This window comes from Dermacentor albipictus, chromosome 10 (genome assembly GCF_038994185.2).
Source record: "Dermacentor albipictus isolate Rhodes 1998 colony chromosome 10, USDA_Dalb.pri_finalv2, whole genome shotgun sequence".
NCBI lineage: Eukaryota > Metazoa > Arthropoda > Arachnida > Ixodida > Ixodidae > Dermacentor > Dermacentor albipictus.
This window is the reverse complement of record NC_091830.1, coordinates 72,490,349-72,508,122: the sequence shown is the minus strand read 5'-3', so window position 1 is coordinate 72,508,122 and position 17,774 is coordinate 72,490,349. Positions and strand designations below refer to the sequence as shown.

The 17,774-nt window shown below is 46.6% G+C and overlaps 1 protein-coding gene across 8 annotated transcripts in view; it reads right to left on the bottom strand.

The window, feature by feature from the left end:
- Positions 1 to 17,774, bottom strand: part of LOC135899959 (uncharacterized) — a 147,241-nt gene that overhangs the window by 76,189 nt on the left and 53,278 nt on the right. For all 8 annotated transcript variants that reach the window (XR_011509015.1, XR_011509016.1, XR_011509014.1 and 5 more), the window contains exon 2: positions 3,749 to 3,774. Coding sequence is in view for 5 of the 8 variants with exons in the window: in XM_070527302.1 (XP_070383403.1) it covers positions 3,749 to 3,774 (26 nt within the window). In the remaining 3 variants the exon portion in view is untranslated. The remainder of the gene's footprint in view (positions 1 to 3,748; positions 3,775 to 17,774) is intronic.

The following is a 17,774-nucleotide window of genomic DNA, read 5'->3' as shown; positions in this document are numbered from 1 at the left end:
AGTGTCCATATTAGAGACGTTTAGCTTGTACGCTAATCCGGTAAACGGGAGCGGTTTGGGCGGGTTACCGGATGGTCGGGGCGTAAACGTGAGCGGTGAAGCCGCCTGGTGTTGTAGAGCTCAACCAGACAAACGCAGAGCTAAAACTGCAGTAACTCACCATATCCTGCCTCGCCACTCGTGCAAATTTTTGGCAGCGGCGTAATTGTGAACACGATTACGCCACTGTCCAATATTTACCCCAGCAGCTAAGCAGAATACAGTAATTAGCTCCGTGGTTGTGTGGTTGAGCTTTGCGCCACCAGCTGGCGCCACCGATCGGGCCGCTCACCTTTACGCCCCCGCTAAACCGGAAAACCGCCCGCGCTTTCCCGGATACCGGACGCGCTAAAGGTCCCTATTATTGCTATCGCAACAAAAACATCCGCCTACAGAATTTCTCACGGCGCATGTCGACGGTAAAGCTATTGAAAACATGTGGCGACTCATCACAATTCTCAAGCCATGTTTGCTAACCATTCACAATTGTGATTGTGAGGGTTCCCTTGTTTCAGCTGCATGTGACATACGCAGCTATTCCACTGAGCTTGGTTTGCCAATGTCGCCCATTACCATGCGGGATAACGGAGGCTATAGGATGCCGACGCAGTGACCACGATGGAATGACGAAGAAGGAATGATGCCAATGGAACGACCAAGATGGTATGTTAACGATGCCATAAAGACATTGAGATGAGGATTTCCAAACGATGGCGATCGTATGACGAGAAAAGCGCGTGGACTTTGACATGGGGACAACAGGTTATGCGTCGGCGCCATGACGGCAACCGGATTACGAAGCTCGAAAGTTGACGATGGCATGACGGCAATAGGATGACGCTACTGAACTTATGGCATTCGTTTAGCTACTGCGTGACGATAATGAAAGGACAGCAATGTTATGATGACGACTGTGTGGCGACGGCAGCATATGAGAGCACGCTGTAAAAAATAGATTGACGACGATGGAACGACCAAGACGGTAGCATGTGAGTAGCATGTCGATGTTGGAATGAAGACGATGCGACGACCATGAAGGAATCACGACCGATTGTATGCATTGACGACGATGTGACGTCGACGAAATGACGACACTAGCATAACAGTTATAAGGTGATGACCCTTTGAGTGTAATGGCATTTCGGCAGCACAACAGTAGGATGTGGATGTTAGAATGGCAACGACGGAGGACTGTGACGGCATTACCACGCTGTTATGGTAACGAATCTGTGTTTATGTCTGTATGAAGACGGCACAATCAAGCCGATGGCATGACATCGGTATTAGAACAATAGGGTGCGACCCGTTTATGACGATTATGGTATGACAACGACAGTATTACAACAGACGCATAATAGCGACTGTCAGACAATGACGCACTAAATACAATCACATGACAACGGTCGCCTAACGTCAATTTAATGACGACAGTTCTTTTCTCGCACTTTGTCGCCTTGGCAGTTCCTCACCACAGTGCAGGCTAGAAAACCGGATGCTCGCCTCTAGTTAACCTCTATGCATTTTCTCTCTCTCTCTCTCTCCAATGACGACAGCATGATTACGACAGAATGGTGACGAAAAGTGGACGTCAGTCCTATGGCAATTTCGGCAAGACAACGTCTGTATGACGATGATGGCGTGAGGACGATTGCACGACAACGCTCATGTGTCTACATTAGAATGAAGGCGATAGAATGATCGTGACGGTATCACAACGACATGGCAAGCAGTGCATAACGACGGGCACGTGCTAACGCGTGCGACACGGGCACGTGCTAATACAAACAACATGAGACTTGATGACCACCGAAACTCGCTGTCAAAACGCTGGCTCGAGGAAATGCGGCAGCAGCAGCGAGCAAAGTGATATTCATGCTGTCTGCAGCTGCAGAGGCTTGATGTAGGCGAGCTAGATTAACGTACTTTAAGAAACAGAAGGCGGGTTAACCGAGGGGCCCGATTTTTATTATTCATACGATAAGAAGCCAACAAACATTAAAACCGAGGAAAACCTTAGGGAAATTATTTGTGCTTAATAAATGAAATGAAGAAACGATAAATTAATGGAAATGAAAGTGGATGAAAAAAACAACTTGCCGCAGGTGGGGAACGATGGGAAGATTGCGGGATCGTTCCCCGCCTGCGGCAAGTTGTTTTTTCATCCAATTTCATTTCCCTAATTTATAGTTTCTTTATTTGCTTTATTAAGCACAAGTAATTTCCCCCATGTTGTCCTCGGTGTCAGTGTTTCTTGGCCTCTTTTGAAGAAGAAACAGCGATACATAGACGTGGACTAAAAGAACAATATGCACGGTGGACAGGCGCTAAATTTTAACTAAATGTTTATTTGAAGAAACAGTGTTTATATAGAGAGAAACGCGAATAACCGCCACCGTGATAGATGGATGTGATGATACCACCGTGATGGATGGATGCGATAGATCTGATGCGACAGAGAGGTCGTGATGTTACGGTGGTACTATTCGCGTTTCTATCTATATAAACCCTGTTTCTCTGAATAAATATTTAGTTTGAAGTTAGTGCCTGTCCGTCGTACATGTTCTTCTTTTAGACCGCGTCTTTGTAGCGCTGTTTTTCTTCAAGTACTTCTATAGCTTCAAAGCAAAGTGAGCCCCGAGATCACGCAGCACACAAAAAGCTACGATCATATACTTGCTATCGGAATAAAGCAAGCAATCGTTCTGAGTGTGCGGCAAGCGAGGGGACAGTTCACGGGCGCTTGCAGGAACCGCCCCTCCACACTTATCGCCTCAAAGGCCACGCGGGGACTTCTCGGGAGTGCCACGAGATGGCGCTCAGTGTCCAGAAGGAAGCGCGAGAGTAGAGCCCGGTTGGCGCGTGACGCGTTTCTGAGTGTTCGCACGCAACGCTGCGCAATGCATTTTAATTCGCTTCGTGCGCGCTTCGAGGAGTTTGCGGAAAATGGCACCGTGTGCTCGAAGGGAAGCCCGAAAGAGAATACCGCCGCTGTAAACGTCCAAAACGTAACTCGTTTCGACGGTGGTATTAACTTGGGTGTCCACATTGATTCAACTCTAACGCATCACCGTCGACAGTCATCCTGAGATGAGTTCTCCCGCAATTATTTTCTTCACACTTAGAGTTTTTGCAAACGTTTCGGAAAACACTTCGACATGACTCCGTCTGACGCCTGAAATACTGGGCTAGGGAATGAACAAAATATATCGCTGTACAGATAAAAAGTTGCGTGATTTTCAGCACAACAAACATTGGGGGATTGGGTTCAAACAAAAAAAATATTCGCCCTTTTAAACTAGTCCATTAGTTAAACGCCCTTTTCAGTGACTTAACAGGGTGGCGTATAGACACGTGGCCTAAAGGGTGCAATTTTCCTTAGTGTGGTTATTTTTTTCTATCTAATTCACTTTATTAGGGAAAAAAGTTAGAGCGCTGGATTATGTATACGAATAAACTAAATAGAATATTTTTCATATTGGGTGAACGTTTGCTCCGCATACTCTTGAATTTCTTGAGGCATTTCATTTACCGCTGCCACAAATAGGTAGTGCAACGTGTTGAAGATTGTGTTATGGTTGCCCCGTAGTCTTTAGGGTGACTGCTACGTAGGAGCTGAATCACACAAACAGTTGTTGGGTAAGTGAGCGCTCAGCTCCGTACCCTATAACTACCCTTCGACTCACTTACCGATAAATGAAAATATTCTTACCTGTAAGCTGCTGGGGTTGGGCACAACTTCATTTCCAAGGTTGTTGACAGAAACACGATAATGAAAAGAAAGAAAAGAACGAGGTAACTTTGACATGCGCGTTTCTTCATAGTTCAACAAGGAGATTTGCACATCGTGGCACATGACATTTACAGCATGTGAAAACGGGTACTGTGGGGCCCAAATTTATTGATCATGACTACACAGGACGTTGTTTTACATCTTTTTGATGAAATAAACATTATTATTATTATTATTATTATTATTATTATTATTATAAAGCCAGCAGGAACAAAGTCCAGGGAAGCACTGGTGAAATTAACTGTGACTAAAATTAGAATGGAAAAAATAATGAAGCATGAAAACTGAAATGAAAGTGGGGTCGAAAAGATAACGTGTCGTCAGTTGAAGCCCAAGCTACAACTCATCACGCGTATGTTACACTGCAAATTGCGCTACAGTAACGGCTTTCAACACATCCACTAACTTGGGTATCTATATATATTAAATTTACCCCTACGAGTGTTAGCCAGCGCCATTCAGAGGCATGTTAGAGGGATATGAAACATAATTTGTTGCCCGATGGCGGCACGCATCACATAAACTTAGGACAGAGGGCAAGACCTCACCCACGTAATCAGGAGGTTGTGGGTTTGGCTTCCATGGGTGAGACGTTGCCATTTATTCCACTTGTATTTTCCTGTTATTCATTATTTTCTACATTCAAATTTAAACCATAGCTAATTTCCCCGATGCTTTCGCTGACTTCACCACCTGTTGCCTTTATGTGGTGATAGTAACGCTTCAAAAAAAGTACAGCGAATATCGCGGCTTTATCTGGCGTGTGACTCCACGCTTTTCTCTAAAGCGGGGAGGCAGCCTGCTGTCTTCCGTCGAGCGCATGGTCCCTTGAGGAGTGGGGGGGGGGGAGGGGGCGGCGTTGTACTCCGCTAGGAACTGCGCATTCCACGGCCGCGGCTGCGTTATCTGTAAAGGGATCTGCAGAGTGTAGGTGTACCGACGGCGCCGACTTCTCACAGCTGCATGGGCGCTGTTCTCGCCGCCCAGTTAGCGTTGAAGCGATACACAGCACGAAGGTCACTTCGCTCGCTTGCCGCGCTTCGTCACGGCAGTATGAGTTTCCACGGGCACGTTCCCCTCCGGCCCCTGAAAGCCGTATCGGCGGCTTTCAGGGGCGGCCGAAGGAAGGAAGCCACCGAATTTGCATAAATGGTATCAGGGGAGATATTAGCCGCTCAGCCACCAAGCTGAATAGGGCAAGTAGGGCAAATAGGGCACTTCTAACGGATACACGTGTCCGTTAGAAGTGGAGAAAGGCGGGACTTGACCATTCCGATGTGAGACTTGGCATGTTTTGCATACGTTGAAGGTTATGTCAGCCTCAGAAAACTCTTCCCCTAGCACGGGAACCCGTGCCTAGCCGACGGAAACGATGTCCCTTAGATGACAGAGACGATCACTCACTGCACACTTACCAAAACGGGTTACTACTGAAATCCCTGTTAAAGATTTTGGAACCGCCCGCGTGAAGCCCGGCATTATGCTCGGCGTTGCGCTGCCGGCCTTCGCGCAAGACACTGCGCTGGGCTTCCAAACAGGTTTCATGCCGTTGAGGAGTTCCTGAGCTACGATGCCTGATACACCCCCATATCGCAAGCAACCTAGCGCGTTCCTCGAGAGGCTACAGTGAACGCGTTAACCCGCCGCGGTTGCTTAGTGGCTATGGTGTTGGGCTGCTACGCACGTGGTCGCAGGATCGAATCCCGGCCATGGCGGCAGCATTTCGATGGGGGCGAAATGCGAAAGCACCTAGATTTAGGTGAACGTTAAAAAACCTCAGGTAGACCAAATTTCTGCTATCCCCAACTATGGCCGGCCTCATATCGGGTTCTTTCCATGTAAAAACCAATAATATTTTTTTATGTGCCCACGAAGGCCTTGCCTTTCGCCAGGACTTCTTCCGCTCATGCGGGACGCTTGGCGACGGCTTTGAGGTCGGTGGACTCAAGGTTAACCTACCGCCGGTTTTGTTGCTTCTCCATTATTCTCGCTTGGCGCTCGGCCACCCGATCACGGGACAAAGCCGGTACCCTCACACAACCTGTAGCAACTGCAAGAGGAGGTCAACCTAGGTCAACCTAATGCGCCTTCGCCTAAATTCCTCCTCCACCAGGCTTCGGCTCATTTCTGCATCTCCCCTTCACTGCACGTTACCCACAATTTCTTCTATAGGTGGCGTTAATATACCACATGCTCAGCGCCCTCCTTCGTACTTTCCCCGGCGAGTGATTCACTTTACCTCCAGGCGCGTTCCAGCTGCGCTTTCTTCGCGGCTTCATACATACATTTGCCAATTTGATTAGCTCGTGAGTTACGCTTGCCCGTAAGAAACTCATTAGGCCATATTTTAAGCTTACTACAGGTGCAAAAAAAGCAGTATGCTAGTCACGAGCAAGACAAGTGCTTTAGTGGACTTCTGCCTACAGCAAGGGCTTTGTATAGACAAGCTTATTTCACGTGAATCACAGGGATGCGCCGTCATTCCGCCGATTTGAGTGTATTGTATGATTCTACGGCTTTAGTTACCTAAGCCCGTGCCACAATATGTACACGGAGACACTCTATTAAGTTTCGATGGCCGTTTTTGTCCGGGACGTACGTCCATGCTCTCCAGCGCATGCGTACTTCTGTTCCTCATGGCAAAGCTTCAATAAATTGTCAGTTAGTAGTCAGCATCTTTCCTCTCCGCTTGGTTTCCCTTTTCGCGACAATTTTGTTTTGTTTTGCGCAATAATCCATATGCTCTACTACAATTTTGAACCCCAATGACCCGAAATTCCAGATGTCAAACGTTAAATTTTGCCGGACACTTAACCGCGAACCGCGTTGCTGTCACTTCGTGAAAATCTTCCCCATATATATATTGCATGTCAGCCTTACCTTGCACGTACGAGCCTATTACCTTGCATGCAGGAGCCTAGACATTCAACTGAGGTGTCTTTTTTTAGATAAGTTTCGACTGCACAATGTGTGCGCTAGTCCATTTGTACCTCACGTTCGATTTGTTACATGCAAGCCCTGTTTTTACACACTAGTAATGACATGATTAGGACCTTACTAAACAATAATAGGCTGTTCTTGTTACTCAGTATTCTGTCTATACAATCATAAAACGCACAAGAAGAGAACAGTGATGACTACTTAAAATGAAGACATTTTTTACCTGTTCCGCCGGTTTGTTTGCCTATTAAACGCTTTTAGGGGAACTTGACTCAACACGAGGTTAAAAATGGTGCTTAACTAATGTGGCAGCAGAGTTTGGCCAACATGGACGCTGAGCGAAACGTTGCTACTGTTTATCATTACAAAAAAAAATTACGAAACTCAGCTTAAGTAGCAGCATTACCACATTAAAGCAGGTCACACTGGCGTTCGCGCTCAACGTTACTTACTTCTTAGGTCGGGTTTGTTTAGTCAGGTGGACTGATTTGCTTTTACACAAGTTTCCACTGAGACTCAATGCAATTCACTCGCGTTCATGTTCACGCTCATTCACAGCTAGCGATAGTTCCACACGTTCATATGTTCACTTGCAACATCGTCACTGATGTCACCGTCCAGCACGTGCCCGAAATAATACTGCTTTCATAAGGAAGAAATCATTTCTTTTTCGACTACAAGGCTTTCTCAATATTTCGCTCCTCCTGACACATTTTTCTCGCTCAGAAACAGTGAATGGGATGTTTTCCTAAAGTGCGAAAGGTTAAAATAATCGGCACATTGCGAAGCGCACCAGTACTCGCTTTCTGTGTTGTAGAGTTATCAGTGAACCAAGCACGGTGACGACGCGACACGCTGGCCCCAGAGAGAAAGAGAGAAAGAAAGCTAGGAGAAGAATGGCAGGGTGATAAACCAGAGGAGCGTCCAGTTCTTTCGACTCTGCACTGGGGCGCAAGGAAAGAGGAATACAAAGGAGAAAGCGGAAGAGAGTGAACACACTGTGTGCATTCAGCAAAGCGCCTTGAAATCAGTCAAGTTTAACAAGTGCCCGACGATATATAGAGATGACGTCATCCCAACGTCTGAAACTAATCTTGGTGCATCCACAAAGCTGATATTGTTCGCTGAAGTTATGTGGGTAGCCCAAAGGGCTTGTGGTCGTTAGCGTACATGGCAGTATGTGGCAGTATATTGTTAAAGTTAACCGCGGCTTTCTTTAATTTAGTGCGAATAGAATGCTGCGTGTGAGCCATGATACATGCTCAAGACTTGCAGGCACTGAATTGAGAGCACCCAGCGCTCGCTCTGCACTAAGCGCTCACGGAGCACGCACAGTATTCAAGAGTACTCGAAAAGTATTCATTAGAGACTGGACCACTGACTTCGGAAGAACTATCAGGGTCATAGTGAACGAAGCATGGAGGGATTGCGGCAACGCGAAATCTTGGCAACTATGGAGAAATAAAGCAAGGAACCTCCATAACAGGTTTTTCTGTATAGTTCGCGCTACGAAAGTGAGAGGCATGGGGATCACTTGAGCGGCCATGGAACATCTAGTCCCGACAGCAAGCCAACAATATGTCTTTTCTTGGCAAACGGTAAGTTGGGCGGTCGCTTGGGACAAGTCAGCACCATACACAGGAATACTGGGAATTTGTGACCTGAGGAAAAGACCAGAAAAAATCAGATTGGCACGCAGCAAAATTGCCTTATGTGAATGTCAGCTGACTGTTTAAATAAAATGTTGATATATCAGTTCTGGCTTACAGCTACTCTAGATGTCGTCTATGTTCAAACACTTTTCGAAAAGCTGAGCGCGATAGCTAGTAAATAATGGAATACGAAGATAAGGTTGAAACGAAAACTACTGCGCGCTAAATCTCTAGAAAAGCTTTACACCATGCAGTCATGAACAGTACCAGATACCAACATGTCGCTAACGCCAACGTTTCTACGTTTTCTCTAGCATCTTCCCAGAAATATTATGCCACTTTTCATGGACAATAGAGCTCTAGCCCTAACGCATGATTCAAGCTAAATATCGCTAATGGAGTGTTCTTATTGGTCACATTTCCTTAATGAATATATTCATGCTTTGGAAATGGCTAAATACCATCATGGGTGATCAACGTAAATAGGTACTTTTTTCTACAGGTAAAGTTTGAATTGAACAGCTGAACAGCACTGCTATAAGTCCGTGTTGCTTTATTTCCCCACGTAAACTTTTCAGCTGTATAATTTTGCGTGTTGCAAGAAAACCATATGGAAGATAACGTAATTATAATTTCTAAAATTGATTGGAGCGCCGTCACGCGTGCTTTACGTGTGATTACAAAACGTCCACCCACCACAGTGGATTAGCGGCTACCGTGTTGCGCTGCTAAGCACGAGGTCACGGGATCGAATGCCGGCCACGATGGCTGCATTTCGATGGGGGCACTTTAAGATTTCCCGGCGGTAAAATCCATTCAGAGTCGCCCGATACACCGTGCCTCATAATAAGATTGTGGTTTTGGCACGTGAAACCCCAGAAATAAATTCAATTACAATATGTTTTCTTTATACTTGGTTCCCAAGAAGACCTGAACGAGTGGACCACAACAAGAAGAGAAGACCTGAACAATATGGCCATGGTATCTTCCCTCCGTCAAACAAATTGCCAGCTCTCGTCGTCTGATTTACTCAAAGGCTTACGAAGTCGGAACACTGCGCCTCCTATTGGTATGCCCTTTTGAAAACGTTTAGACCGCGATATACCCCTTGCAAATAGGCGTCCTGATGTCACTGTTTTTTAATTCGCTGGCACCAATGGAAGTACACAATTAAAATGGGAGTTAAAAGAAGCAAACACATTTTTCTTTTCACAACAAACTGTGCCGTCGCTCCGGAGACCACCTTTGCTCTAAAAGAAATATTTTAAGACTTCTAATACCGATTGTATTGTGTTCAGGCAAATCCGTAGTACACATTCTGCTTGGTCCAGGTGCCTGCAAGTAGAATGTCCTGGGTTCTCCCTCCTGTGATATACCACTTGTATAGATTTCTAAGAAGGTATGTGGAGCACCTTGTGAGTGCGACTGTGAAGGCAATTTTGACATTGAAGAATGCACTCACAACGAAAAACATTTAGCACCATTCTAGAGCAAATATTTTTAAGACTTCATCAGCAATATCAGCAGATGCAACACATTTGTGCTCCCCAAAAGGCAAGGACAATATATGTTGTATTACCGCTATTGCTTGTCAGCGAAGTCGATTTTACATTCCCAATTATTCTTATCTTCACGCACTTCATATTTATTTACACCGTCGACTGTGCCTGACGTCCTAGGAAAGCCTGTATGATATTCTCTAAGAATACAAATTCTGCTCTCGGGGACTTACATGGCGTGTCTATCCTTGTAGTTTAGTATCTGCCGGAAATTTTCTTGCAATCAAACCTGCCGTTCCCATGTTTCTGAGTACTACGCCTATATATCTGCGTGCTTAAGTTAGGGGCAGTGGTGTGGGATGCTCGCTTAATACATCGTTATGATTTTCAACTTGTAATTCCGGAAAATTCCTTTAGGTACTGATACACCGTAAGGCATATATTGATTTGACGTATTAGTTGTGGGAAAACCCACAACGTAGAGAGAAGTAATTAATAAACGGAAAATGAGGCATCCACCGAATCGTAGCAATTGCTGCAAAGGAAACCCATTTCTCGAAAAAAAGACACCTCGCAGCTGACGCAAAATTTATTCTTGTCTGGGGATCGAAACCAGCACCACCGCTTTTCCGTCTAGGCGTCTAGCAGATTGGAGGGCGGAGTGGAACTTATCGACAACTCGAATCACCCGTATGGGTTTGCTTTGCAGCATTTGCTACGATTGGGTGGATGTCTGATTTTCCTTCATATATTGATTTGTCCGTCTGTACTACTTCAGGTAAGGGAGTTCTAATTGGTATACATGCTTGTAGACACAGTCTCTGGGCATGTGTTATAAAGGATTGGTTCTTGTAAGGATGTGTCTATGACTATATGCGGTGTTTATTTCTTTATATGGTGGCATTGCCTTCCATGATTGTGATACCCCACCAGAAGGACCATTCCAGTAGGTCAGCCAGGTTTACAACTCCGGATTATCATTATTGGTTGTAAATTTCCCTGTCTGACAACACTAATATTTATAATTTATCTCAATGCCAAGCTTTGCTTAACGTATTTGTAGCACTTTGGCAATGCGCTGATTGGGAATAATCACTTTAAAATAATATATTTATTTGAGCGAAACTTGTATTTCCTAACTCTCAAACAAGCTTCTAATGTTTACATCCGTGAGACATTCCAATATTTTCTTGAGTATATACATGTTCGAAGGCTCTTACCGCATTCTCTCCATGTCACGCAAGGCGTCCAAAACCGGCGCCGAAAATACCCTTGTTTGCAGATGCATATTATTTCTCCGACACTGCGGCACGCTCTAGTTACTCTGGGGCACAGCTGTGGATATGTCTCGCCTTTAAATTTGCAGAAGTATTTTTCCTCATTTTCTCCGTCACAAACTGTTGAAAAAAACGGCAAACACAAGTCCTATTTTTTTTTTACTCAGTATGAATCTTACCACTTCAGTGAGTACCAGTCTAATGGTCAACAAGGCACGTCACTGGAGTGAGCATACCGACAGTGCACTAGTCTCCGTCAACACGCAGACGAAGATAGGTCCTGTTGTCCAACCATGTTCTTACCACACGGCAAGAGGACGTGTGTGACAATGCGACGAAATGTTCTTACAAGGCAGGCAGTAGTTCCGGTGGTGTACAACACGTTACTATGTGGCCGTACAAGTGAATTGTTTTGAACATAAACGCATGCAATAATTACACAATAAAGAACGACAGCGAAAGCGCAGTGCAGATTCAGCCAAAATACATATGACAAAATAACACGAAAACATGGTGTTCTTGTCCTATAAAGTTAAAGCGGTCACGAATGTCACCAATTATGTTTGATATGTTGCTCTACATATGAATGGTATGTGCGAATCCTGCGGAATTCCGATAACGATTTTCCAAAGACTCGGATACAACAACTCTCTTTGTGCATATAACGCATCCGTCGTCTACACTGACATACAACCGGCATATCCAGAACGGCTTTAGCTCCTCCGACACCGCTTTGGGCCATCCATGCCAAACCATGCCACGCACAGCCCTCTGAACTTGATCGCGCCACATTTCCCGACTGACATCCTTGGATCATGTTAACGGCATGTCATTTAGGCTCAAAAAGTAATAGATTTTATCACAGTTGAGGCAGCTGTCGTGTAGCGGTAAGCGGGACAATGCGTCCGCAGGCTGAATAGCCGAGGAGCAAGAGCACAACGGGCATTCTGCTCTCTCTCAGAAGGGCAGAGTGAAAAGAACATTTCACTCTCTTCTTGATGACGGCGTGAACCACGTATTTCACTCCACTCGACATTTTGCGAGAGTAAAAATATGCTTTGAAGATTAAATCGCCCGCTTTACTGCTGTGATACCCTCCCTAGTTTTTATAGTGTACTGTCGGTAGCTTCGTAAGCACTGTGCTTTCCACGTTTTGCTCGCGTTGAAGCGTGAGGTGCACCAAGGTCAATTCGCTCGAAGCTGCTGCCGCGAATTCTCACTTCATCATTTTGAAAGGGAGTTTTCGCGCTCATCGACGAAAATGTGTTCATGTTTACCTGTACGCGCTTGAAACCGTGCTTGTTAATTTAGCTAAAGCACGTTCGCAGGCGAGTTGGTATGAATACATACATAATACAATACAGAAAATAACATGCAGAGACAGCGCTGTCTTTGTATGTCTGTTTCTTTCTTCGCCCTCGTTAAGTCGTGCCTACAATCACATCATTGTTAAATTAGTTGGTAAGCAATTATTGACAAGTTTATGCGGCCGATAAAAGTACTGTCGTTATAGCCATCTATTAATTTGCTATTCCAATCGCCGTTTCGCCTTTCGAACGAAACTGCGCCTTTATTTATTCATTACCCGATCAGCTTCTTCACTAAGCGACAGCGGGTTCTTTTTTTCTCGTCTAAGAGAAACTCAGACGGAGCGTAGGGCCGAGTCACGAGGAGCCTTTGCTGCTGCGCCTTAGCATGTACGAGGAGAGTCCTCTTGCTCTCACGTGAGAGCTATCTAAGCGAAGTTGTGTGGCACGTTCATTGCCGATCTTTGAAAAACGCTTACTGTTGCGCGAGAGCTTGGTCACAGCATCGGGTCTCAATGCTGTAGAGGATGGTGGAGCTGTGTCGCACTTCCTTTCACTTTAGACACCGTATCTTGGCTAACGACCCAATAGTCTTCAATGTACGCTGCGCGCCCTGCATCCAGGTGGCGGAATTGTCTTGCCTGCTCAATACAGCTTCTCTTAGGCGTTGCCGGGCCGTCATCACGTTGTCCTCATTCATTTATCGTCATGCTGTATCAGTCATGCGTTCGTCGTCGTCACACTCTCGTTACTTTCTTATGCAACCATCGATACCACGTCGACATCGCGATGCCAACAGCGTCGTCACGTTCTGAAGCCATTTGCTCAAACATGTTGAAAAAAATGGCTCTGGCTTAGCTAAGGTTAAGCCCAGGATGCGAAGCATACTAGCCTTTATTTTAGTCGTTGAACCACTGTTTAGCCTGGTGAACTGCTGTTGCTTGGCTATATTTGGTTCGGCTAGACGAAGAAACAACTCATGCGTTACTCTGCTTCGCCTTCAAAAGTAGAACGCGACAGCATTCCCGTCGACCCGCCAAGGGGTGTAAGACAATGGGCTACGGCGCAGCGACTACGCGCCCCGCAATGGACGCGGTGAGCGTCGAGCAACGCAGCGTTCGGCGCGGCAACGAAATGTGCGCCTGAGCAAGCGACGCACGCCTGAGCCTTAGAAACAGCTCGTTTCTAAGGCAACACCGCATTCACTAGAGGCGCTTTTGTACCACTCTGAAGCATCGTACTCGTGGCTCAGTGGACTTCCTCTTCAGCCACCGAGGTGAGCGGACGCGGAATGTCGGGCTCTTCGCGAGCGGCTTCAGCGGCCCTTTTGGGCCGCGGTATCAGGTCAACTGAAAAACCAGGTCAGGACTACCAAATGATTTTACCAACGGTGCCAACAGGTGCGTCCATTCTGCATACGGTTTTTTTACATGGTGAGGTTAAGGCGAGGCCTTACAGAGTGGAACATTTTCGAGACGCTCTTACACGGCTGTCTCTTATGCCGGAAGTGGTCGCGCTGGGTGCATATCAAATGAACCATCTGTGGGCGGTGACTTTCAAGGACGAAGAAGGGAAAAAGAGGATTATTGCTGCAGACGCGTTTGATGTCAAGGACCACCGCTGTGTGGTCGTCGACCCGTGTGACAGAGGCGTCCGTATCAAGCTCTACTGGCTCCTTCACGGTGTACCTGACGACGACGTTCGCACTGCCTTGTCGCCTTTTGGAAAGGTGACTGAGATCACCAGGGACAGGTGGCGGGTACAAGGATGCGTTGACAAAGGGTCAACCACCCGTACTGTCACTATTAAGCTGAAGGCAGGCGTCACCGCTGAAGACTTGCCCCACCAGCTGCGAGTGGCGGAAGATGTTGCACTCGTGCACGTCCCTGGCAGAGCTCCCCTCTGCCTCCGATGCCGTGGCATCGGGCACATACGACGCGAGTGCCGTGTACCACGCTGTGGGCTTTGTCGTCGTTTCGGCCACGACGAGACCCTGTGCGCCCGAACCTATGCCACAGTGACAGGCCCGGCATTGAAGGAAGATGTCACAGATGACTTGATGGACGTGGTCGATGCAGTGGAAGCCGCAGGCGAAGGGAAAGAGACCCAGCCTTCGGTGTTAACGCCCCTGAAGAAGGCAACGACTGTTAATGAAGACAAGCCATCGGACGGCTGGAAAGACCCATGGGATGACACGGTGGAACCGACTAATTCAACAGAGGTCGAGGTAAAAGAGGCCAAGGAAACGTGCACATCACCAGAAGTGACGACCGGTGAACAGCATGACACTGACGACACCGTGATGCCAACGTCAAGTAGTGCACCTGCTAAGAGGCTTCACGAAGAGGCGGATGAGCTAGAGGAAAAGGATCAAGAGACTGGGAATGACGAGCCTCCTCCGAAAGCTACCCCGGGACGCCGACCGGCGTTCAAGCCCAAGCCCGGCGTTCTAGCCAAACGCCGTTCTACAACCCAGACGCCTCCGCTGACGCGGAGGCGTTCCTGGGTCAGAAATATTGTTGTTGGGGTCTGGGGACTGGGGTTTGTGGGCAGGATGTGCATCGGCCGTCGTCATTGGGCTATGAAGTCCAGAAAACCATGGTCCGCCTCCCTAGACCGTCGAGTCATCGTAGCAGATGTGAGACGTACGATGTGCGGTAATTGGTTTAGATTTCCTCCTGGTAAATGGTAGCTAATTTTTCGACTGGTCTTTGTGTCGCGACGTTGAACGTGCGTGGACTTAGCGGGCGTAGAAGGCAATGCCAAGTTAACCGTATTCTTATTGAAAATAATATTGACTTATTGGCCATTCAAGAAACAAAAATTGCAACTGATGAATGCACGGAGCAAATGGGAAACGTTTTCTGCCCTAGATATACCGTAAGTGTATGTCATGCGGCGGGTAGGTCTGGAGGCTGCCTTATTTTTTTACGTAGCAGTATTGCAGTAGTTGAAGCCGTCACGTCATCCGAGGATGGTAGAATGGTCCTCTGCGATTTTACTTTCTCAGAGATGCCTTGGAGGGCTCTATGTGTTTATGCTCCGAACGTAGCACGGGAGCGGGAAGCCTTTTTTGGTGATATTCAGCAGTACTTGAATTGTGAAAGACATGTCATATTACTGGGTGATTTTAATTGTGTTTGCTTTCCAGAAGATAAATCTAAGTTGACTAGTGTTTGTGATAAAAGTGCGTTGCTTTTAAGTTCGATTGTAAGGCAACAAGAGCTCGAAGACATTGGTTATGTGTTGTCAAGCGAAAGTCATACCATGTATACGCACTATCAAGGTCAGTGTCATGGCAGGCTAGACAGAATTTATGCTCCGTTAACCTTTGTACCGTTATTTTCAAGTTATCAAGTGCTACATGTTAGTTTCAGCGATCATTGCCTCGTTATGTCAACCATAGGAAAGAAACAAAAACCATCGAAATTCAGCTGGGACTTATGGAAGCTAAATGATAGGCTTTTGCAAGACGACGTTTTTCAAAAGGCAGTTCAAGCTCGAAAATTTGCTCAGCATAACTACATCAGCGTTCTTCATTGCAGAATGGGAACTCTTCAAACGAGACGTTAAATTAACCGCGATTGAAAGAGCATGCGTAGTCCATCACAAAGAAAAAGAGCGTGAGAAGGAATTACACCTTAGGCTAAAATACATGCTCAGTGCAGAAAGCTCTTCGCCTGGCTTATTTTCGAAAGAAATCAAAGAAGTTAAGTCTGAACTTGAAGTCATGGATGAAGAAAAGTACAGGGGTGCGGTATTAAGGGTAAGGGCGGAGAGTTTATGGATCGGGGAGACGCCTACCAAGCGAGCAATAAGTGACGAGAAGAAACACGCGGTTGCCAAAGAAATAACAGAAATAACTTATCAAGGGGAAGTCACTAGTGATGTTGGAATGTTTGAGCACGCTTTTGAGTCTTATTATGAAAGTTTGATGGGGAAAAAGACATGCGATATCAAAAGGTATAGAACTGACTTCTTGCCATTAATGCCAACATTAGACAGTTTTAGTACTGCGTCATGACGATACGTACGCAGCACGCAAGGGCTTTGCGGAACGTAGGAGCGCGTGTCGCGTTGGGGCTTTTAGTACTGCGAAATGCCTACGTACGTAAGAGGGCGAGCGTTAGACGCCGGGCGCGTCGGAGCGCATTGGCCGTGTCCACCAGTACGTCGAACCGTCGGCCAAACTAGACGCCGTTGATCTGACTAACGTGATGTAACGTGTGGGCGCGCTTCCGCTTCGTCGAACTATATTTAGGCCTTTAAGAGACTCTACCTTTAATGCGGATATAATGCACGAATCATATCGAGAAAAATAAAAAAAACGAGTACTTGCTTTCTCAGGCTCGCACGGTCATTTGCGACAAACTGCGACAAAAGCTGGTCGAGCCTTTCGCGCAAACAGCACACACTGAACACTTCCTCAAAAACAAAGTTCCTATTTTTGCCATGCATTCCCAACGTGCAGGGTCTGGGAATGCCTTCTGCGCGTTCACTTCACGCAGCAAAGCCAAATCGTAGGCCGCCTTCTGCGAGTCGCCTTTGACGCTGCCATCTTGGGAAACTCTTTTGTCTCGCGCTGTCCCGAACAAACGAGAACCACGAGAGCACTACGCAAGGCTCCCTACGTACGCACGCAAGAATCGGATGCGTGCGTACGCAGCGGCCGCGTACGCATCTCGTAGCGTTTGTGTTGCGTTCTGCACATGCGCAGTTTGCAGAACGCAGCGATCTTACGTACGCAACGCCGTTGCGTACGCTACGTACGCAGTACTAAAACTGTCTATTATCAGACGAGGTCTGTGAAGCGCTCTACAGACCAATGAGCCTTTCAGAAGTTGAGGATGCGATTGACGAACTTAGTCCCGGCAAATCACCGGGGCCTGATGGTCTGGGAGGGGCTTTCTATAAGCGCTTTAAAAGTGAACTAGCTGTAGCATTACATCGCGTGATAAGGGAGATGTACGAGAATAAGGAAGCACCTCCTTCTTTTCGGACATCCCACGTTATTTTAATTCCTAAAGCAAAGGATCCTGCACGACTTATGGCGGTTGAAGCCTACAGACCAATAAGCTTGACGAATACGGACTATAAGGTTTACACTAATGTACTGGTGCGACTATTGCAGACCGTTATAAAAGAACTTGTGGGCCCCCATCAGACATGTGGTATCAAAGGCAGATCAATCTTTTCGAATATACATACTGCAAGGACCATACTGGAATGCTGCGATGAAAGAGAGGACAGAGTCGCTATGATAGAAATTG